General features: G+C 46.2%; 1 protein-coding gene and 1 long non-coding RNA gene across 17 annotated transcripts in view; one reads left to right on the plus strand and one right to left on the minus strand.

Moving 5' to 3' along the window:
* FBRSL1 (fibrosin like 1) overlaps positions 1-21,396 on the minus strand; it is a 548,072-nt gene extending 526,676 nt beyond the window's left edge. For 4 of the 16 annotated variants that reach the window (XM_037376310.1, XM_037376219.1, XM_037376326.1 and 1 more), the window contains exon 1: positions 21,029-21,385. In XM_037376310.1, the coding sequence (XP_037232207.1) occupies positions 21,029-21,322 (294 nt within the window). In that variant the 5' untranslated portion in view covers positions 21,323-21,385. Of the gene's footprint in view, positions 1-21,028 lie in introns of all 16 variants that reach the window. The other 12 variants (XM_037376279.1, XM_037376245.1, XM_037376229.1 and 9 more) reach the window with 8 other exon arrangements.
* Positions 12,113-20,391, plus strand: LOC119142858. Its single transcript, XR_005102453.1, has 3 exons — positions 12,113-12,326; positions 18,529-18,531; positions 20,377-20,391. It is a non-coding gene; the product is annotated as an uncharacterized LOC119142858 (long non-coding RNA).
* Positions 21,397-22,856: the final 1,460 nt, after the last annotated feature.

A 22,856-nucleotide genomic window follows, 5' to 3' on the forward strand; every position in this document is an offset into this window, starting at 1 on the left:
TTAATACCACACTATGAATGTAAAAAAAATATGTTTTGTTTGTTTTTGTTTTTTTTAAGTACAAGGACTTATGAGGGATGCAGACCAGCCCTGGCAGCAGTCGTTACAGTACCTCCATGCATAACTCTCCTGGTTATTCCAGCTATGACCCCGGTAACATAGCCCTCTGCTCTTTTTAAAGTAGCCTTTCACACAGCTGCCTGAACTATAATTTGCTCTTGTTTCCCAAGACCTAAGGTTTGCACTAGCACAACCTCTCTTATGCATATTTAATCCACATCACGGGTTAAGCAGTGCAACAATTTCAATTCTGAGGAAGCAAACTGCTCACAATCTTGATTAAATATATTAAGCAATTTGGGTGGGTCTGGGTGCTTTTGCTTTTTTAATTTTTTTTTTCCTTCAGTTTTTTATTTTGATACATCATTGAAAAAACTTTCTAGGATACCTGTCCCCAGCAGCCCAGTATTAATAACAAGTCCCCCAAACAAGTATAAAGAGCCAAGGAGATTTTCTGGTTCAAAACCACCAGGGAACGATCCACGGCACAACAAGATGATGAACTGTGTTTGTGGAAGGGGCTGGACATAAAGAACAAGCCACAGGTGCACTACCAGAACTATCCAAGTGTACAGTCTAAAGGAGAAACTGTCTTTCAGTCTTTCATCTTTCCCCTCATGGAATATTAAAAATCAATTTCGAATCTTGTCACCAAAAAGCCTTAAGACAGCGTGGACCCATTAGACAGAAGTGAAGAGGCATCTCCAGCTGTCAGTTATAAAATCATACCCCAAGGCTACCAAGCCAATTTCCCCCTCCAAAATTCTTCAGCATCCACACAAACCTCAGCCCTGTGCCCGCCCCGCCCCCCCCCCCCCCCCCCCCAAGTATTTACACAACATCCAGAAGAGCTGGGGGTGGAAAAAAAACCCTGCTGTACAGTGCATGTACAGCAGTGTTTCTACTGCACTTGGCAGACCTCCGGAAGATGAGACACAGAAATCCCAAGGGCAGCATGCACGGGAAGGAATCTGCTCTGGGCAGCTCTGCAAGGCGCTCTCACGTGCTTCAGCAGTCCCAGCCGCATCAGCCAGCGATGCCAGAGCTGGGTAAGCTCGGGAGAAAGGATGAATTTGCAAGCATTTTACAGAACCAAGGAGACACAGGAAACAGTTATGAAGAAAAATAAAACCATCGAGAGCAACCTATTGCCCCGCTATGCTGCTGTCTGCACTTTCTGTTTGATTAAGCCAAAGGACCAAGGGGGTGAGGTGGGGTGGGATTTCACAATCTAAATCCTGAGAATACAGAAGAAGGTCAGAGAGGAGAGAACAGCAACAGCTAAAGGATGTTCAGCAGCAAAAGACACTTCTTACTGTTACAGTAACAAAAATTCACAGTTACTAAGCAGGTGGAGAGAAGATCCTTTTAACAGGAACAGGTGAGAGTGATTTGAGAATAAGATAATTTTTACCCAGTGAAAAGCTCTACCCCATGTAGCTATTCATAGCTAGTAGAATACACTAGATTTCTTGCCTTTATCACCACAAACAAGAGCCTGTTTCTAACGTAAAGCCGCAACTTACACGGCCAGTACCAGCGTCTGTTCCTTTATACTTCATCTCCCAATTTTATCATAAACAAACACACAGCTTACGGTTGCCTATAAATTTCATCCTCAAACTCTTCAGAACAAAACACCATGTACTTTAATCTTAATGTACTTCCTATCAAAAAGATCCTGCACGCAGGGTTTACAACTACTAAGCAGTAGAAGTACTGTGAGATAAGTTATCCTTGTTTTACAGGAGAAACAGAGGGACAGAGATTAAATAACTTACCTAGATGGGGGGAAAAAAGTGACATGCCCCAATTTTCAACTCTGATTTTTCCAGCTGCTTTCCCCACCAGCTGTGCTGAAAGTACTTTGGAGGGGCTCTTGAGCAGCCACTGCAGAGAAAATACTTGCAAAAATTAAATTTCACATCCAGTTTTAATAAAACCTGAAACACTGACATTCCATAAGCAGGACATGAGAATCCTCACAACTTTAAACAGCTCAGAGAACTTAAACTAGGTGCTTCTGCACCTGTAATTATTTTCGGGTTTATGCAAGACCAGGAGTCTTTACATGACTGTCCCAAAAACCCCAAACGTACAGTGCTATCAGAGGTCAGTCCCAAAACAGGCAAAGGAACAAACAGGGGTTTACAAGAAACCTAACAGGTCCAACTGTTTTAAGGACATGGAAGAGAGAAAACACGTATGCTCACGCATGGCCATGCATGCACTTAAAGTTTACTGCAGTTAGTGCATGGCCAATACATGATGCAAACCAAGAAACTCCTGCAGCTACCAACGAAGGTGGGTAACACCCTGCAGAGGCAGGCAGATACCACTGCCTCCCTGGAACCCACCTTCTAGTATACAAATCTATTGTCAGCTTAAAGATGAAGTTGTCACAAGAAAATAAATATATAGTTTCCTTGAAACACTTCTCAACCGACAGTTCATGTTCTGTGAAGCCAGGAGAAGGCTGCCCAACGCCTGACAAGGCACTGTTTCACAGACCCTTGGAAAGGTCATATCTATAAGCTCATCCACCTCTCATCAAGACGTAAGGCTTAAGCAGTTTAAATTTGGCGTAGCGAGAAACTTGCACACAGATTAACTACTTTATTTCCTACAATGTTGCGAGATACTGTTTTATTAGCTTAATTTGTCTTCAGCAGCACTGGAGACCAAGGTAACTACAGCTGAGTTGCTGGAGCCTGTATGGGGGAAAAAAACAGCTTTCGAAAAAGTATCTTGTTATTCCTGCACTTGCAAACTGCTTTTTGTTTGTTTGTTTTTAAAAAAGACTTGTTTATTTGAAGAGAACTAAGCTTTTAAAAAGCTGGCTGGCTGTTGGCAAATATTTTAGACCATTTCTCCACTTCAAAGACTATTCATATCAGAGATTCTACAAAGTCCACAGCACGCTAAATTGACACAAATCCCTGACAAAAACAGAGCTTATATTTAACATACCAGCAAAATACAGCTACCCAAATAATTAATATTCTTCAAATTAAGATTTCACTTGGCTCTCTAGGTGTATAATATTAATCTAATACCATTTGTTAATTTTCAGCACACCAGTGGAATTAAGATAAAAATCAGAGAGCACACATGGAAACGGCACTAGTGAAGACACAGTTTTGACACCGGCTTCAGTGAGGCAGGATTTCACCCTTGGTCACTCCATGCTGCTTCAGTTTATTTTTTCTTCTTTCCTCAAGCTCTTTTCCCTTTTTTTTTTTTTTTTTCCTCCTTTCACATCTCTTCTGAAATACACCGCAGCTCCAGCGAGTTCCCAGCCCTCGAACAATGTGTTCTCAAACTATGCAGCCGAGAATGCCAATACAAATGAAATCTGTGCTACAGCTTCTATGGAGCTGGGACCACTTTACATTGTCCTGTCGGATATTTAAAAAAAAAAAAAAAAAAAAAAAAAAAAAAAGAGAGAAAAAGAAAGAAAAGAAGGCTACAGTAAGTGTGAGCCATCTTGTTTCTTTCGAGTATGAAAAGGCTTTGAGACTGAAAAATACGGAGCAGCTAATGGTAATCGGTTACACAGAAACCCTCATCCGTGCGCTTTGCTTCCAGGGAGCACCAAGTGCACAAGACCAAAACACGACATCAGATCCACGTGAAATCCTATGCCTAATCTGCAAACCAGTTACCATGACTGCACATGCAAATTGGCCAGATAAAAGCCAGTCAGAGGAATAATTGGCTATTTGGAGGTACAAAATGACTAATCTATCACAGCCACCACATAAGTGTTTTTTTGCTCCGCTTCATAATTGTGCCACTTAATTCTCCAAGTCTCACCTAGTATTTTGGATGCAATACGGTACAGTAAATACTGTAATGAAGCAGGAAAACCCAGGCTCCATCCAAAGCTCCATCCCTGCTGCAGCAAAACCAGACTTTCACCTGTGCCCCACAGTCCCTGGTTGGGAAGTCAAGGGACAATTTCTAAAGGTGACTACAAAACCCCCACCTATTACCAGCAGTCTTAGGCACATCCTTGTAAGAACTGTGTATCCTCTGAACAAGCCTTAGAAACCACCAGCGCAAAAACCCCAGCATGGGTTGCATTCCTGCTGCGTGTCACCAATGGCACTGGTGAGCCCAACCATCTATCAGGAAGGGTACGCTCTCCTAAACACAGTACCTTCAACAACCGACCTTCAGCATCCTTTTCCTGATGTTACTCAAACAATACTTTCTAAAAATCGTAACTTTGCAGAACTCTCAAATTTTCCTGCCTATCAAAAAAAAAAAAAAAAAAAATCAGCACAAGTACAAAAATCCATCACCATTTAGCCTTTCAGTAACTACAACCAGCTTTATGCCAGGTCCTCACAACTAAGGCAGGAGCAAAGCATTAGTCATTTCTCCCCTCATCCAGGAGGCAATGGAAATCAGCGACAAACGATATCCCTTATTGGCAAACACAAAGATCAGCTAGCTCCAACTTCAATGCCACTTTTACCTACTAAGATATTTTTCTGCTGGGAGTATTCATAATTTTCTTTTAATGCCTTCTTTGTGGGATATGAAATTCAATCAACTAAAGCAGAATTGCAGAAGAATATAGAAGGTAAAGCAGAACAGGTCTGTCTAAAACCTCACACTCAAATGCTTACTCCAAGGAGGCCATGCCAGCAAGCTTTCTATTAAACACTTCAATAAAGCAGGAAAGTTAAAGCCTTGAATATTCTTTCTTCTAGGCACAGAGCAAATGGTTCAGTTGCTAGTAATTATTTGCTTTCCGTATGCTTCAGGTGTTCCCACCTGTGAAACGGGCCTAATACTTTCATTGATATAGACAGTAAATGGTAAGTCAACTTAATACACCACTGTCATCTCATTTCTTACTTTCTGAGATTTTTAACAAAACTCCATCTTCTCTTTATATTTTCAGCCCAAAACACATATGCTTGACCTCAAAAAGTACATAAGCAAACTGGCCCCCCACCTGCACAAAGCCGTACCTGCTCATACCAAGCCAAGAGCTGGTAGGCAGGACAAAATAGAACATCTGTACATGTGAAACCACATGGCGAAACCAAGGCAAAAAGACAGTCCTGTGTCCAAGACTACCTAATTTTATGAGATGACCAAGGGAAGCTTGCAGGTTTCTTATAGTTAAATTTCAAGTCCATCTTCTTGTTGGAGCTGGGAGTGCAGGGCGTCACCAGCTGCCCCTTCTCCTGCAGCTGGGGTTAGGGAAGCCCTTGGCTCCAGACAAGTTGCTCCCATGCATTTCTGGCAGGTGCTTTCCCATCTTCTCTCTCCTTGCGTTTTCTGACGAATCCATACGCGCTGCTGCAGATGGGATTTGGCATGCAAGCTCAAATGTAAAAGCCCTCTGCCCAGATGCACTAATCCCCTGTGGCAACCCTCTTCACCACACATGACCTCCAATGGCATGATTTGACAAGGTCAATGACTACTGTGCCACAGAGGTTACTTACGCTCACTGAAGTCTCCGATGTGCACACAAGAGGGTCCCTCCCCCTCCTTTAATGCAATTAAATGCTTTTTATTTAGAAATTTGCACAATTTACGCGCAATTTTCTCACCCTCCCTACACAACCAGCCTCCACTAAAACCATTGTCTGTGGCAGAGCCAGTGTTTAGCTGGGCTCAAACACTGATCTTATCCTCCCAACACTTTCTTCAATCCCTCCATGGGATTACAGCAGGGAAAACACACTGATGACAAGAGTTGCTTCTTCTCCCACTCTTTGGATTTAATATCCAACGCAGACTTCTTTATACAATACATGCACAGGATAGAGCATAGAAAAATAGTTGGAGAAAAAAGGACAGAAGGCTGAAAAGAAGGGAGTCTTGTGTGAGCCGAACTACAAATGCCATTTACAGAGTGAACTACTTTTAACCTTCTGCCATCAAGAGGGTTAGGTACCTCACCCACTCCAAGCACCCGACCAAGCACAAACAAAAGCTTGTCTCTTCTTTCTCCCTGTCACATTGAAACTAATCAGTGAAAACAAGGTAGAAACAAGGTTTCAGAGCAATTAAATCACAAGTGAGGTTTTATCTTTCCAAGTTATCCCTTCTACCCTCAGCCACCCCCACTACCCATGTATGACAACATCATCCCAACTTCACAAACTTAACAGAGACCAGTCATTCCAGCACTGTCATCGTTTTACCCCATTCACTTCAGCGAACCCCCAAATCAGAAGATGACCTAAATCAGGGGAAGAACATGTAACTATAATCCTGCTGCAAAGGCTCAGGCCATATTCGCAGGGTTTCTTTAATCAATACACAGCCGCTCCACATCCCCCCCTGCCCTGCATCCCACCTCGCCTGTGCCAGAAGGGCATTTGCGTGGCTGTGCAGTGAGCCAGATCAGGGAACCAGGGAATTAGTTTTCCTGGCAGCATAAATGCCTGTGCTGGCACAAGGGAGGTAATCGGGACAAGCAGCCACGGCAGGAAAGGACCATCCCCTTCAGCAAAAACACGTACTTATGTCAGATTAAAGTGGTCACAGCCCCAGCTCCCTGCTCCCTCTCTCCCTATTTCTGCAAGCGTGGGAATTATCCAGCAGCGTGGAAGATCAAGTCATTTAGCTTTGCGAAAGGGTGTCTGTCTAAATACAGAGCTATTTTCACAGCTTGTTTCTTCCCTTACCAGCTTCCCCTCCCTTGAAGGAGAAAAAAAAAAAAAAAAAAAAAAACCACAAAAAAAAAGGAAGAGAGAAAGACTTGAATAAAGGGATTTGGACCCTGTCAGTCACCATATTCCTGCAGCCATGTATGGAGCGAAGGATGGGGTGCTGTGCTGCGAGGGGCTGAGGACAGCAGCCCCAGGCTCCTAAATGGAAGGGTGCTAACGTTTTCTCTGGCAAGGTAAACAAACCCCACAGTACAAAGATTGAATGACTGCATGGAACAAAAGGGAAAATAAGGTCACACTGAAAAAAAAAAAAAAAAAAAAAAGAAAGAAAATGAAACAAGAAGCAGCCAAGATGAGAGAGATATGACAAACACACAGACCAAAAACCCCAAGAGGCTACTTGTTAGCTCTGAAGCCAAGCACATGGAAAAAGAGAATTTACTCCTTCCTCAACTGGAATGTTTGCATAATTGTCACTTTCAATTTTACATAATTCCCTCTTCTACACATTTGTTTCGTGTCTAGGCCACCATGCATGAAATAAATCCCTGTATCAGAGCATGGCCTGTCTGTGAGACATGCAGTGCTAAGGAGATTGGGTTTCCCATTTGTTCCCATATTATATTCCAAGAAGGTGTGAACAATGCTTTATGAGACTTAAAACAATACCGACCAAACAGACATCCACCCCAGCCAGGATGTGTTTGCCTAGGCAGATTTTTTTAAAAACCATAAAGCCGAGTGAGGTATTACTTAAGCACTAATTAAATACTATTTTTCCCTCCCTCCCTCCACAGGGCACACTGAACGCAGGACAAGCGGCACACCAAGAAATAATTCAACCTGAAGTTTTAGGGTTGTTTCTTCCCTCAGCCCCAGTTAAAATTACATGCATTCACTTTGGGTATAGGTTCGGTTTTCTTCACATTTAGTGCTGATACCCAGATGCCTTATTAAAAAAGCTAAATAAGCCCAAATACTGAAATATCGACACCAATTAGGTCTTTTAGACATACATTTTTAGATGCTCTATAGAAAATCTATGTTAAGAAGAGTGGGGGCAAAGGATGAACTTTCAACATTAAAAGGAGTATCACTAAGTGACCACGCACCTCAATTCTCACTCTTTTTAAACTGCAACAAACCATCTCAACGAACATAGTCTAAAGAGAACAAAACACTATTTCTTTGTTCAGGCTGAACAAAACAGAAAACAGAAAAATTAAATGCTGTTAAACACAGATGATATGTAAAGTTCATTCAGCTCTAAAGCTTGAGAAGGTATTACTAGAAGAACCAGAAAGACTTAAAAAAGTTCTGTACATCACTGCAAAGATTTTACCTTGCAATTCAGTTGCGACCCAAATTCTTCTTGAAAGGTACCTGCAGCCCCCAGGAAAAGACATTTGAATTTTTTTAGTTTGGCAGCTGCCTTGGGAATGTAAGCAACGGGATGTCGATTCACCAGTCAGGAAAACCTCCAGCCTATTTCTGTTCCTTTCACCAGCACCAGGAATACTTTGCAAGACAGCAGCATTTACTCTTTTGGAAGAGGCTCACTCACCATGAAAACACAAAGCCAGCTGATTTTTTTTACCCCCATGCTTTTTCACTTCCAGCCCTGCTTCCAGAAGCACACCAGTTAAGCTGCACTGCCACAAGCTGCCACTCTACCCAGAGCATCCTTCCACCATGAGGGGAGAACCCCAGTTCACACCACTTACTGCTCCCTGACATCAGAAAGGCCAGCCTTGCACCATGATTAACCCCTTCCCAACCCCAAAATATATACAAGGATGCTCCAGTAAAATTGGTAAAATAAGCTACACTGTATTTTTTTCCCCCAGAGTCTGTATTCTTATTGGCATGCTTTTTGTGTCTGGGTTTATGCTTTAGGCACAGACTCATTATTCCTACAGTATTCAGCAGAGACCGAGTGAATAATCACATTTTGCTTATGTTCTGAACATCACAAAGGTAATACTAGGAAAAACACCAGTGACTTCATCTGCTAAACATTTATAAACAGGGAATGGGAATTTTAACACACATGCACAAAAGGAGCACGATGCAAAAGAACAAAAAGAATTCATCTATTGCTTGAGACAAGAATCTATTCCCCTTCCTCGGTACCTGCTCCTTTTTTGCCCAGGTAAGCACACAGAAACAGTGAAAACTCACCTACTGGTAATTAGCAGAAAACCAGAATTACACAAAAATCAAACCAAGAAATACCCCCAATGAAGGCAAGCTTTATTTACTTGCAAGCAACACTACCAGAAGCCCACTTACTAGCCCTAGCACTAAAGCACACCCTGCATTACAGCATCTCGCCACACTTCACAAAGCCACCCCTGCACTGGCTACACGGGGTGACAGATGCCCACCCAGCAAGGGGCCGCAGGTGGTGGAGACAGCCATGCCCCCCTGGCTCCCAGCCCCACGGCAGCACAGCACACCAGCAGCCTCCCGATAGCTTTTGCTGCTCGTTTCCATTCAACATAGATCTGGCATTTCCTGAAAACCAGACTGGGCTGTGGAAGCCTGGGGCTGGCACGTGAGCTTACCCGTTTTACTGCAGCAGCTCCACATGCCCTGCTTGCTTCCCAACGCTGCCCTGCACCAACTGTCTTTCGGTCCTGCCGGTACAGTGCACAAACCTCTCATCTCCAAGCAACCACAGCCAGCAGCAGCAGCAAAACCTGCCAATTGCTATGGAAGTGTGGAAAAGGAAGGGCGCATCTTTCTGGCAACGCACGTGAAACTAAGTAAACCAACCAACTCTATTTTTGATGACCAGTACATTGTCCTTAACGCAGATAACACCAGCAGCTTCCACCCTGTCCGTTTTGAGGTCAAATAAATATCCTTACAGGTTGTGCTGACCTTACAAAGTTACTGAAAAGTATCATTAAACATGCCCGTTTGGGCCACGTAGCTTTATGCCAAAACTGCACCGAAGCCACACAACCAGACCTGGTGTGTGAGCGCAGACCACAAACATATCAGCAAACAGCTCTTTAGTAACAATCACCTGCTAGCTGACCTTCAGGCAGAAACTCAGTAACCTGATGACAGTGACATTCCTGGCCCTGGATTGTCTGCAGCATTTATTTTGGCAGTGGTAAAGAAAATCCACCTATATATTTTGACGAGGAAGCACTGATCAGGAAACCAAAGACTTCACTCCTGTCCCAACAGGGAGGCCTGAACACCCTTCCCCTGGAAACCCACACGTGGCTGCTTCACCCAAGCAACACAACAGATTTCAAAATCAAGAGAAATAGTTGCAAGATCTTAAAATCCAGCAGCATGACTTGCCTCAAAGCTGCGGCACAAGAGCAACGTGTGCCTACAGACCATGAACTTCATCAGCCCAGCAATGAGAACCCTGAGCTCCTCCCGGGTGGAGGAAAGCCAGGCAATATGCTCAGAGACTTCACAACCCATTAATGTATTCCTCAGGACACAGGATGGCTGAAGCTAAGAAACCAAAGATGCTCTGTTGAGAAACAGCTTGTGTAAGCAGTTTGTTTTTTAAAAAAGAGACTAGCCTCAGAAGTAACTCTTGGGAGCCTACCAAGAAAACAAACTACATATAGTTGTTTATCTGAGGCATCACCTGGGATTTTACATTAGTTTACATAGGCCCCTGTTACAGCAGTTCATAACCTCTGTTTTGGAAATGGCATGTCCTACACCTGCCAAAACACAAGCTCATTTTCTGAGGCAATCGGGTTTGATGTTAACAGGAGGCTCTAGACAACCTCCTATCCAACAGCTGCTAAAAAGATGATCTTTTTTGGCAAAAGCCTAAAACTTGTACAGATGACTTAGTAACGAGCACGGGAACCTTTTCCCAATCAAGCCCTGCAAGCATTTTTGCCTCGATGCAGCTAAAAATTTAATTCCTAAGTCACATACCCTATGTGACTTAGTGTCATCCAATGATGTGGAAGAAAAGTCATGAGCTGTATGAAATCAAGTTACAGACCATGTGCAGCCCAAAGGCTCTCATTTCTGTTTCATTAACCCTCTTCCTGATACAAACAGCATCGGAAACGTCAGTGCCTGTATCAAAGTAGTCTCAAAATGGTTCTCTCTACACAAGTTATGCTGACGCCACAGATGCAGCCATCTCCACAGCAATGGAAAGGATCTGAGACAGTAGCTCAGCTCAAACTCCCACCTAGTACCTGCAGGGGTGGCCTGCAAAGAGAAAACCCCCACCCACTGCTCTCACCACCAAACACACACCGGGGGCTGCCCGGAGAGCGTTAACAGGCTTATCAGTTCGTTTGATGTAATCAACAACATTACCACATTACTGTGTGCATGTTATAATGAATGTACAGACATCTGTGGAGTTTGACAGATGAGCTGATAGCAGGCAAGTTATAGAATCCATCTGGTTGGGAAGTCATTGTCATTTTCAGGTAAAAAAATCACATTAACTAACTCGTATCACAACTTGGTATTTTTTAGCTTCCAACTAAAACACCAGGGTAAACGGTATTCTTTTTTCCTGGAGAAATCTTGCAAAATGTTCAGTACTCAACACTAACAGCAGAATGGGGGGAGGGGGGGTGGTTCTTTTTTGTTTGTTTTGTTATAAATGCATCAAGTGCTTTAGTTAAGTCTCAGAAAAAAGGAAGGAGGATTTTGCCTATCTTGCAACAAAAGCTCTCCTGAGATACTGGTCTGTTCCACATCAGGAGAGTTTCCCAGTAAATACATGAATGAGTGCTTCTATGAGAAGAATGTTTCTAAGTCCGGAGCATCAGTAAGGACTCATGAAGGCTAGGAGGACTTAAGAAGCCCCAAGACAAGGCCTGTATTTTAACTCAAGCAGGACACAGAAGCTAGAGAAGCTCAGGAAAACCCCATACTAAATTTCCACTTGCAGCGGTACCCGGAGCCTAGCACACTCAGTGGGGCACTGCACTGGTCAGTGCATCCCATGTGAAAGATGCTTACACACCACACAGGAACCTGAGGCGGGGCAGGGGGCAAACATTTCACTAGCAGTTCACAAAGGAAGAAGATTTTGACTTTGGCTATAAGCCAGTGAAGTGACAAACAAGGCCAGAAAACTCCAATGCATGTACTTGCTCCCCATCATAACACCCAGCACACAGCCATGCACACCGTCACGGCGTGCTGTGCTCGCCCCCACACAAAACCCATCCCTGGGAGCATCTGACCACGGACAAGCACACCACCACTTCCTAACACGGCAAAGTAGGGAATACTGCCATGGCTCCTAAGCACTGATGGCATGAGCAGCACTCTCATCCGAGGCTCTCCCATCGTCTCTGGCACAAACACAGCATGCATTTCAGGTTATGCATACCAGGGCGGGGGGAGGGTTCCCTCGGGTCAGAGGGGTGCCATGAGTTTCCCTGAGCGGCACATCCAGCCTCCCACCGGGTACCCAAGCAATGGCACCGGCAGCCGAGGTGACAAGCGGCGATGAAAGGACTCGCCTGGAGCCCAGAGAGGAAACTTGTGGCAGAGTCAGAAAGAAAACCCCGTTATCTCAACTTCCGGACCCCTCTGCTAACCGCCAGACCACAAAACACTTTTATTGTAGGATAACATTGCAACAAATAGCTATTTTCTGTTAGCAGAAAACCCACTTTGTAGTTTTACTTTTAAAACCCCGTTTTTACTCCAACTCTGTGACAGCCAGCCCTGTGACGTGGCATAAAGAGTTTCTCCCTCCTTTGCATGCCCCAGTTTTATTAAGTAATCCCCATAAAAGCAATTACTGAGCTTTGGACTGAAAAATAACTAGGGGGGGAGGGAAAAAAAAAAAAAAGAGAGAGCGAGCAAGCAAATTCTGTGTATCTTCATTTGCATATGGATTCCCTCCCTCCCCCTTTCTAAGGTTTTTGCCATGAGGTCTTTTATGTCTCTTTCAATAATCATATAATTATATGATTCCTAAAGTACACGCTGGCAACACTTCAGGGGATTTTAGTCATTACAGGTGACAAGACTTTTCTCTCATGTCTAATGCTTGCTAGGATTTCCTTCCACTTCATTCACAGATAAGACGAAGAACCAAGTGACACCCAAAACCATCTCCCAGGCAGATTTGGGGGGAAATCAGCCCCCTTCGCCCTCCATTACGGATACAGGGAAGCAGGCAGAACTGAACTGCAATGAACTTCAACTGGAACGAAGCATTTTTTCAATTAAGCAGCCCATCATTTTTCCCAGGCACCACATCCAACTATTTTAATGGCTTTCACATTTTTTCTTTAATTTTACAATCTGAAAGAAACGCCAAGGTTCCATCAAGGACCGAGAACGCCGTAATTCCATTTCTTCCAATGGTTGCAAGTTATTAACAAGCTGTCAAAACACCATAATTATTTTATATCAAGTTTGACTGATTCCATAAACATCTCTTAGCTGCATACTATCTTGAGTCTCGTTCCCCCTGAGTGCAAGTATGTGCTCAGGCTAAGTGGAATAAAGAAGCTGCACGTCCTCTTTGACAGCAGTGCAAGAGACATTTATGAGCCACCAAAAAATCAGCAGCAATAATACATTTATTAGCTGATACACCCGATAGCACTGTAAGGTTTGAGACACTTCTTCTCTTAGAATTCTTCGGGGTTTAAACGCCTCTGTACAAGCAAGAGCTACACCAGGAGAGAAACTGCAGCCACACTAACCAAAAGGAAGGGTTGAAGAAATAAGCTTGGTGTCCGTCACCACAGCCTGCTGAGTAGCCAGAAGTCCTAAATTGTCATTTGTTTCCCAACTTGGGCTGCACGCTTCCTCCTGACCTAGGCATCTCCTCACTAAGTACAGGCTAGATCAGGGATATGCTAGCATCAGAGGAAATCAATCTATATTTAAAATTGGAGAAAAACCCACCAACCAATTACAGTCATAGTTTTACGAAGCTAGAAAAAACATCTGTTGGAGAGGAAGATAATGCAATGATATCCAACCACAGAGACTATAAACTTCACGTTTAGATTACAGGCACAAGTGCACTATATATATTTTGTTGTTGTTGTTCTGAATGCCTCTCTACACAACCTGTTCAGAAGAGATTGAGGCAGGCTTTGGACAGAGAAGAGCCCAAGAGCAGCTCCTTTGCCCTGCTGAAGTGTCTGGCAGTCCCCAAAATAGAACATTTTACTTCAAATTGCCATGTTTGTGTGGCACAACTATAGATAGCCAGCACAAGATTAAAAAAGCTTTGCTCCGAGCACAAAGAGAGAGACAGGAATGGTGCCATAAGCCCATGTTTTGCAGCCAGTAGCACAGGGAAATCATTTTGATCCCTTCAATCCCCTTATCCATGCCAACCACTGACCTTGCAGATGCAACTTTTGTTCAAGTTTAGTCCCTTTTTGGCTTGAAGCAAGACAGGGATACAAAGGAAACGCTCTCCATTCATCTTGGAGCATGCAAGCGCAATGTACTTAGCTGCCCCCACGCTCTTTTTCACCAGGTATTTCTGAACTTTGGACTCAGTCACTCAGTACAAAACTATCAAGCTACAAAAACTGACACGCACCTAGCTGCCTGTCATTAGGGCTTGACACATCCCCTGGCCTGGCTGGGCACAGGGTGGGAGAGCCCTGCAGCCTGCACGAAGTTTGTACCTGCCCAGCTTTCACAATTGCTTGCACCAGAGGAACTGGACTGACAACTACACACAGGTCGTGTTTTGCCTAGGCGGCTCAGAAGCTGTTTAACAGTCTCCTTCATTTTAAATGTTTTGGATTAATAACATAAAGACTGATCCTCCTTTCAGCATCTGATCAGTATTCTTAGTAGTTCATTAGTTTTGGAAAACACTATTTTCCAAGAAGAAGGAACAGGGCCAGTAAAACAACACTGTTTTACCAACTCTCTTCTCTCTGTAAGGAGCACGGCTGAAGCGGTCACAGCCCCCGTTGTGCTGAACACAGCAGAGCCAGAAGATATTTAAACAGCAAGAGCCACTTCACCTACATAAAACTCTTTTATACCTTTACCGTGATAAACTGGAGGCATTAAAGTGCAGTGAATTGGAAATTGTTCTCACTTACAGCTGGATGTTCACATACAACTGATACCAAGATGCACGTCCTACAGGCTGTATTTCAAATCTTTATTTTAAAAAAATATTGCATCAAGCAGGACACAGCGTTTCAGTTCTGCTGATACTGTTCGCTCTCAAGTACTTGCCGCAGCACTACAGACAGACTACCCTGTGCTCCCCACAACCTGCATCACCAGGACAAAGAGCAGAAGCTAGAGGAGCTGAAGCAGTAAGCACCTTTCTGTAGCACTTTCCCCAGCCAAGGTGCACAGGGGTTTAGGATCTATATGTACGCAAAACCCACCAGGTCTAGTTAAGCCTGGTGCAGGGGGAGCAGCCTGCAGTGGCTGTGCCTGGAGATTTCAACACCTCACACCAAGAAACAGAAAGCAGGAGTATTCCAAGAGGGGGAAAGAAAAGCAACCAAAAAACCCCTTCACCCCAAAACCTTTCTATCAGTGTAACTGTCTCCAACCTGGGTATTGTACCTTTGTACCCTGAACTTTTAAAAAGGTACAGTTCTATCAGCCCTTCTGCAGGAATCTATCAAGGAAACAGTGAAATACACCAGGCTGACCTCATCTTACCCGGCTCCCTTGTTCACTGGTATTTTCCCAGAAAGTGACATTGTGATAGTCAGTCTCATTCTGTGAAATAATTGAGATAAATAGTGCACCTTCTTAGCATACTGAAAGGACAGTAAAGTTTTCAGTTCTTACAAGAGGTCAAATGCACTACCGCAAGCACACATTAAATTGGATCTAATATCATCTATTATTTGGGTAAAGTGGAACACTAACTTTATTACATCCCTTTTATTGAAAAAAAAAAAATCTTACCTATGCAATCGAGTACCTTACAGTTCTTAAATATGATATATTCAATATTTTTCTTAATTAATTATAATTTACCTTCTGCATTTCTCTGTGGTTGCTGGTCCACTCGACATTTCAGCAAGCTTCATATCATGTTTTACCCCAGGTTTCAGACCACTGAAGAAAGGCTGAGCAGTAATGCTACAGGCAACTATTCTGGAAAAATTGGGAAGATATCAAGAGATCTTTCAAAAAACCCAGATGAGGCAGGGTCAGCTGCACTTTGAGCTAAAAATGAGACCTCAGGTGGGGAAGAGGGTGACCCCTGAGCTTGGTGGGGATTTTCACAGACAAATATGAGGTAAGCAAGTTTCCTTTCTCCGATGCCATGGCAGCACTAACAGTGCCCAGAGCTTGGCTGCAGGCATCGCCCTGGCCAGGGGCTGCACCCGCTTGCCCTCCTGCACACAATGCACCTGGTGGTCCCCACAGCATTTACTGACCAGGTGGAGAACTCCAACAAAAGAACTGGATCCTTCCCCTCGCTGCTGCCCGTCATCCGACTGTGGTTTACAGGGAACCCAGCTCCCCGGGTTCCTGGCCCAACCAAGCAGGTATTTCAGGCTTCCCAGAGCTCACCTCTCTCTTTCAGCTCTGCACTAACCACCTCTTATTCTTTAATGACAACAAAAAATACCTTAAGTACCTGCTTCGGAAAGATGCAAAAAGAAATCAACAGCTAGGAGAACAAATCAATGGAGACTAGCAAGCCTTCAGGAAAGCCAAAAGGCATTTAGAGCCTTTAGAGCACCATCCAGAAAATCATTAGCTTTCCCGAGGTTAAAAGCACTGTTTAAAAGAAATAATCGGCCATCAGAAACACTAACTTGATACACCATCACTTGACAACCAAGTAGAAGGGAAAAATACTTAAATACCTAGAAACTTGTTTTAAAACACAAGACTAGCTATGGAAAAAACTAAGCTGCACATACAGAGATACAATGATAAATGAGAAGTTACATAGCTGGGTCAGTGGAACTAGCACAAAACCTTTGGAACAGGAAGCTGCAGTTAAATACACTGGTTTTCTTATCAATGAGAGATCAGAGCAACAGTAACAGAATAGTGTACAACACACATGTGAAAACAGCCTTATCAAGATAACAGCTGAAGAACTTATGGATTCTGTCCAGAAGTCTACTGTCACCATTAGGCTTTTGGAACTCTGCTATGCTCAAATGCAAGCCACAGAGAAGGGGCTGCCATTTAGCACTGCCAGACCTCTGGATAGGAGCAAAAGTAAGAGTGGGCAAAGTGTTAATCTCCTTAAGGTTTGCAACCAGATGCAGTCAGGCCCTAACTCAGCAAGCAAGGGCAGCATCTCCACCTCAACACAACGTCCATGAAGTCAAGGTCTGTCTCTTCTCAGCTAGGGGATCTGCATCTGTACAATGCATTGCTCCACACACATTTGTGAGCAGATTCTCCACAAGACTCTATAAATAGGTTAAACATTCCTAAAAAATGCATATGCACACACCCCAGGAAAGTTAAATTTTCCATACAGTGTTCCAAAGCTTTGCTGGAATCTTTAAAAATAATAAACAACAGCCAAAAGGAAAACACAACCCCTTGTCTTTCCAACTACTTTGGAAGAACAATTGCTCTCAAAGATCGCATTCATTAACATTCTGATGAAGTTCCCTTTTAGCGCTGTTTTTCATACTTGAAAGGAACAGCTATGATCAGAGAGAGCCCTCAACTACCGACTCACTCATTTAGATTCTCTCGCTCTGATTCACCAATCACCTTCAAGAATAATTAGCAGCTTCATCTGAACGTAATGAATATACACACATGCTTACATACATACCATTCATTTTGGAAGGCAGCGAGAAATCCCCCGTTCCTCAGCCCGCCAGTTTTCCTGACCCCAGCATGGGACCCACCTCCTGGGCAGCACCATCACCTGATGGCTTTCCAGCAGCTGCCCATCTTGCTGGCCACCTCACACCAGCAGGTCAGGGCTAAGTTGCCAACTCCAAAGTTGTGTTTGGTGGCTGGGTATTAAAAAAAAAAAAAAATCACCACACATCAAAACAAAAAAAAAACCCAAACCACCACTACACACATGCACACAACCCGAGTTGGAGCCAGACTTGTACAAGAAGATTCAGAGGAAGGAAGGGAAAGGGGAAGTTCTGACTTCTTATGCACAGAAAGAAGCTGCTGCTGGTTTGTCTGTGGGCTTTTTTTTTCCCCTTAATTTAAAATATTTATATATAATCAACTCTGTCTTTACATGAAAAACGGTAGGATAGGGGATTCAGAAAGCATCACCAAACAAGATGCAGTATTTTCAGATGACAAATGCCAAAGGAAATGTTGCCACAGGAGTTAAATCAAAATCCAGAATGCTTAAAAGTCACACCAAAGAACTAAAGGAGAATTCATAAAGCCACCCCTCAGTATTAACCTTAATCGCTCATATCCTAGGCCAATATGAAGGAAAAAAAAAAGGGGGGGGGGGGGGGGGGGGGAAGATAGTATTTATTCTGTAAAGCACCCTCATTTACAGGAACACAAGTGGGGAATGTTTTCTTCAGTGGGGAAAGTGAATTCACAATATTTTGAGACAAAAAGAAAACCAGGCAAAAAACCACCTTATTTCTCCCAAGTGTTTCTACCATGAAGTTCTGCCTAACCATTGAGAAATTTAATTTCCAAGGGGAAGTCCAAAGTTTAGCTAGCCTATTAAACATAATCACAGATCACTGTAACATCAAGTGACAAACCTAGAAGAACACCACAAGAAAGTATCACAATCAACAACCACATAGGCAACAAGAGCTCCTTTGGGGATTAGAAGCTAAATAAAAGAGACTTTCTTAGTTCAGTACTGTCCCTAGGCTGCGTACTCACTTTTATTCTTTCTCCCCCCTCACAAACACAGAAGGTTTAAATTCTTACTTATTTTCTAAATATCATCACAGCAGATTTTAAGTCCTCTTATAAAAACAAATACACAGTGAAACAGAGATCTCCTCCAAAGCAGAAGAAAACCACCTGTTGCAGTAAAGTTCACTAAAAACACAGCTCCACACCACACAAAGTGACCATGCTGTTTCAGTCATTTCCATGGGCAAATACTGCTATAAAGTAGTTTTGCCTTAATAATCCCCTTCCCCTGCTGCTGCATAAAATCTGCCAAGTATCACCCATGGTCAAAGGCAGGGCTGTGGGGAAAGATCCACAGATCTTTTTCTCAGTTTTAGTGTGACTGGGAGTTATGAAATGCCCACGATCATTAGGGCTCTCCCAGAACCTGGAATTACAACATACCTCCTGGTTCAGCACCTGAAAGAAAGAGGTGAATTCTGCTCACGCTACTCCCTCTGAGGTACCAACTACCATCCAAGCTGCCAAAGCACACGCATTCTCTTACGTGCTAGTAAATACAGTAGAGATCAATTAATTTCAGGTGGTATTGAAGTACTTTGCAGGAGTTTGAAAGGGAGGGCTTCAGAAAGACATGTGTATATATATTTTTTTAAAAAAAAAAAAAAAAAAAAGAAAAAACAGAAGCGCTTCCACAGACAGACATGCTTTGGGGTGGCAGGAGTTTAAGGTCACCTTCTGTCCTTGTGTGCCCTATTATCAAGGTTACAGTTTGGTTGATTTGATAACGAAAATCCCATTCCCCATCAGCCCTGGAGGGACTGCACTATCATTTGAATTCTATTTCCTGATAATGTGCTCATCATGGTAGAAAATTTCTGCAGGAAGATGAATTTTACTTTCTTCACTGACAGCTCAGTAGAGACTCGGGGTTTAATTGGACCTATCTGCTGATCCATATTTGACTAAGAGCACACCCAAGAAAAAAAAAAAAAGAAGATACAGACAGGTCTATGGCTTGTTGCAGAGGCACCCGAAAGTGGATTGCTTGCTCATTATCGGTTCTGCGTAGACAAGGTAGTTGGCTTTCATGTTAGGGCAACCCCCCACAAACAATGCCATGCAAGGCCAAGAAATAGCCACCGCCAAGCTAACACAAATCATCTTCCCACGCAGGTATCCACACGCCTCGCACTGCTCAGGGACTAAGCACCCCTCCTGAGCAGTGCCCAGCCTCCACCACTCTGACACTGGGGCAGATGGCCAAGGCCACCGCTGACACCTCTGCAGGAGCACATTGACCACCTCCACAACTTTGAGAAGTTGGTTCTACCAGCAAAAAAGTCCCTGACAGCCAGGGTGCCAGCGGAGCCCGAGCCCACAGGCCCACGTGGTGGGCAGGGTGGGCTAGGGGGAAGCAAAGCCCATGACCAAAGTGGGACCTCAGTGTCCGGGGCAAAGATGCCAGAGATCCCAGGGCAAACCTGGGATTACTCATTAGCCTGCAGAGAACCCCTTAGTCACTGGCACGCGGGTTAATAGATACACAAGTGATAGGAAATCCGAAGTAGGGAGAGCACCCAAAACTTTGCCCACGTTTTTACCACGGTGCATTGAAGAAAGCAGGAAAAGGCACCAGTTGCTTGTATTTAGTGGGGAATTCAAGTTATGATGCCCATCAAGTGACTTGTTGGGTGCTTTCTCTCAACAGCTCACTTCTTCCCCTCGTACACAAACAAAACAAAAATCAAAAGCCAAAGTTAGTTTGTCAATGCCCCTCTGAAAATATTAAATTTCCTGCTCTGCCTAACTTAGCTTAGACAAGGCAGGCAGTATTTGCTCAGCAAATATTGTTTGTAATAAGTTAGACAAGCAATATTTTTTGCCAGCCTATTAACACCAGAAAAATATGTACAGTCAACAAGAGATGAAGAATTTGTTCAATTACTTCAAAAATGGGAATTACAACCAAGGGATTATTATCCATTTAAACATCTCTTTTCCACAAAATGTCAAACACTAGCCATTTGCTAACAATCTCCGGAGACAGATAAAGTAACATTTTGGCAATCCAAACACAAACTCCTAGAGGCGGGGGGGGGGGGGGGGGGGGGGGGGGGGGGGGCAGGAAAGGGGGCAGGGGAGTTGCTCCACCATTCACAACAATACCGGACCATCCCAACAAGCCAGGAATATTTTGCAGCCCTCCGCCAGCCAATTAAAACCCCAAACAAACATCTGACTCGCCCTAAGCGGTAGTTAACACCAGCCGGAGCCGGGGGCGCGGGGCTGGGCAGGGGGGGCAGCAAGTCGCCAGCGGGGCCGCGAGCACCCGGGCTGGCTCGCCACCCTCCTGACCGCAGCCCCGAGAGCCCTCCGGGCTGACACCAGGATTAATGCACATTAATTGCTATTTGCAAAATTCAGCAGCCTGAAAGCGCCGCGCTTCCTTTCTCATTTTTTTTTTTTTTCGATTATTTTTTTCCTGCCATTTCCCACCGGCGCAGCCCCCGCTCCGCAGGAGGGCAGCCCCCCCCCCCCCCCCCGGCTCTTACCTCCAGGGCTTCCAGGGTGTTGAAGCTGGCTATGGCGAAGCCATCGATCAGGTCCTCCTCCTGGGAGCTGGACTCGCGGCGGCGGCGGCGCGGGGGCCGTGCGGCGCGGGCGGCGGGCGGCGGGCCCCGCGGGGCGGTGCAGTTCTGGCCGCCGTTCTCCTTCCCGGGGCTCGGCTCCTTCTCGGAGCCCGAGGAGGGGCTCTGGTTCCGCGGGTCGCGGGCCGCCGCCTCCCGCCGCCGCACGCGGTCCCGCTGCGACCTCGACCTCCGGCTCTGCCGGATTTTCCCATCCATTGCCGGAGAAGAAGCAAATAAAAAAAATTTAAAAATAATAATAATTAAAAATAAAGGAGAAGGCCGGGCGCGGGGGGGGTGGGGGCGGGGGGGCACGGGGAGGGGGGGCAGAAAAGTCGCCCCCCTCCAACTCACCGCTTCCCCTCTCCAAACCCCGGAGCCCTTAAAAAAATAATAATAATAATAATTAAAAAAATAATAAAAAAATCAACAACAACAAAAATCCTGCTGTTTCAGACCCTCGGATCCAGGGCGATGGTAATCCACAGAGCAAGGCTGGGTGGCGGTGGCAGTGGGGCGAGCGGCACACACACACAAAAAATATTAAATCCACGGAATGACCTTGACAAATTTCCACCCCCCGCCCCCCCCCACCCCCCCAAAAAAAGCAGAGACGGGAAGAGGAGGGGAGGAAAAAAAAAAAAAAAAAAAGGGGGGGGGGGAAGATCTATCTGGATCAGGACGAGGACACCTCGGGTTCACTCGGCGCGGAAGAGAGGCAGATCCAGGAGGCTCGACCCAGCTCGGGATAATCCAGGCGCGGCGCCCCCTCCCCGGGGGCAAGCGCCGCTCCGGGGCCCCGCTCCGGCCGCCGCACGCCGCGCCGGGGGGGCCGCCGCCGCCGCCGCGCTCGCCGCCCAACTTTCTTGCCGCGGAGCGGAGCGAGACAATCCCTGGGCAGCCCCCGCCGCCGCCCGCCGCCGCCCGCCGCCGCCGCCGACCCCTCCTCGCCGGGCGCCGCCGGCGGCTCGCAGCCCCCCGCCGGCGCGGCGCGGCGCCCCCGCCGCCGCCGCCCGCTGCCGGATGGCGCTCGCCCGCCCGCCCCAGCCCGGCCGCCCGCGGCGCGGCGTAGCCCCGGCCCCCAGAAGCGGCTCAGTCGGCGCTGCCCGGATGCCGCCCCATTCTCCCCGAGCTGGGACGCGGCGCTAGCACCGCCCGGCCGGCCGCGCATGAGCAGGGCTGCCAGCTGCGCGTCATTCCCCGGCGCAGGCCCGGCCGTGCCCCCGGCCCCCCCCCTTCCTCCTCCTCCTTCCCGCCCCGCCGCCGCCGCCGCGCGGCTCCCCCCCCGCCTCGCCTCGCCTCAGCGGGGCGGCGAGGGCACCGCGGCCCGCCCGCCAAAGTTTGCCCCGGGCCCGGCTCCCGCCCCGCTCCCCGCCCCGCGTTCACCTCACGGGGCAGGCTGCGTCCCGGGAAGGGGAGGGGGGCACGGCCGGGGGTCAGGAGGAGCCGGGGGGGTGAGCTGAGGCACGGGCTGGGGGTCAGACATGAGGCAGGGGTAAGGGGCGAGGGGCGAGCCGAGGGGCGAGCTGGGGGCCGAACGACGAGGAGTGGGCCGGGGGCTGAGGAGAGCCCAGGGGTGCGGGGACAGCCCAGGGGTGGGCCGGGGGCTGAGGAGAGCCCGGGGTCGCGGAGAGAGCGCAGGGGTGGGCCGGGGGCTGAGGAGAGCCCGGGGGCGCGGGGACAGCCCAGGGGTGGGCCGGGGGCTGAGGAGAGCCCGGGGGCGCGGGGACAGCCCAGGGGTGGGCCAAGGCGA

This window comes from Falco rusticolus, chromosome 1, assembly GCF_015220075.1.
Source record: "Falco rusticolus isolate bFalRus1 chromosome 1, bFalRus1.pri, whole genome shotgun sequence".
In the NCBI taxonomy this organism is placed as follows: Eukaryota; Metazoa; Chordata; class Aves; order Falconiformes; family Falconidae; genus Falco; species Falco rusticolus.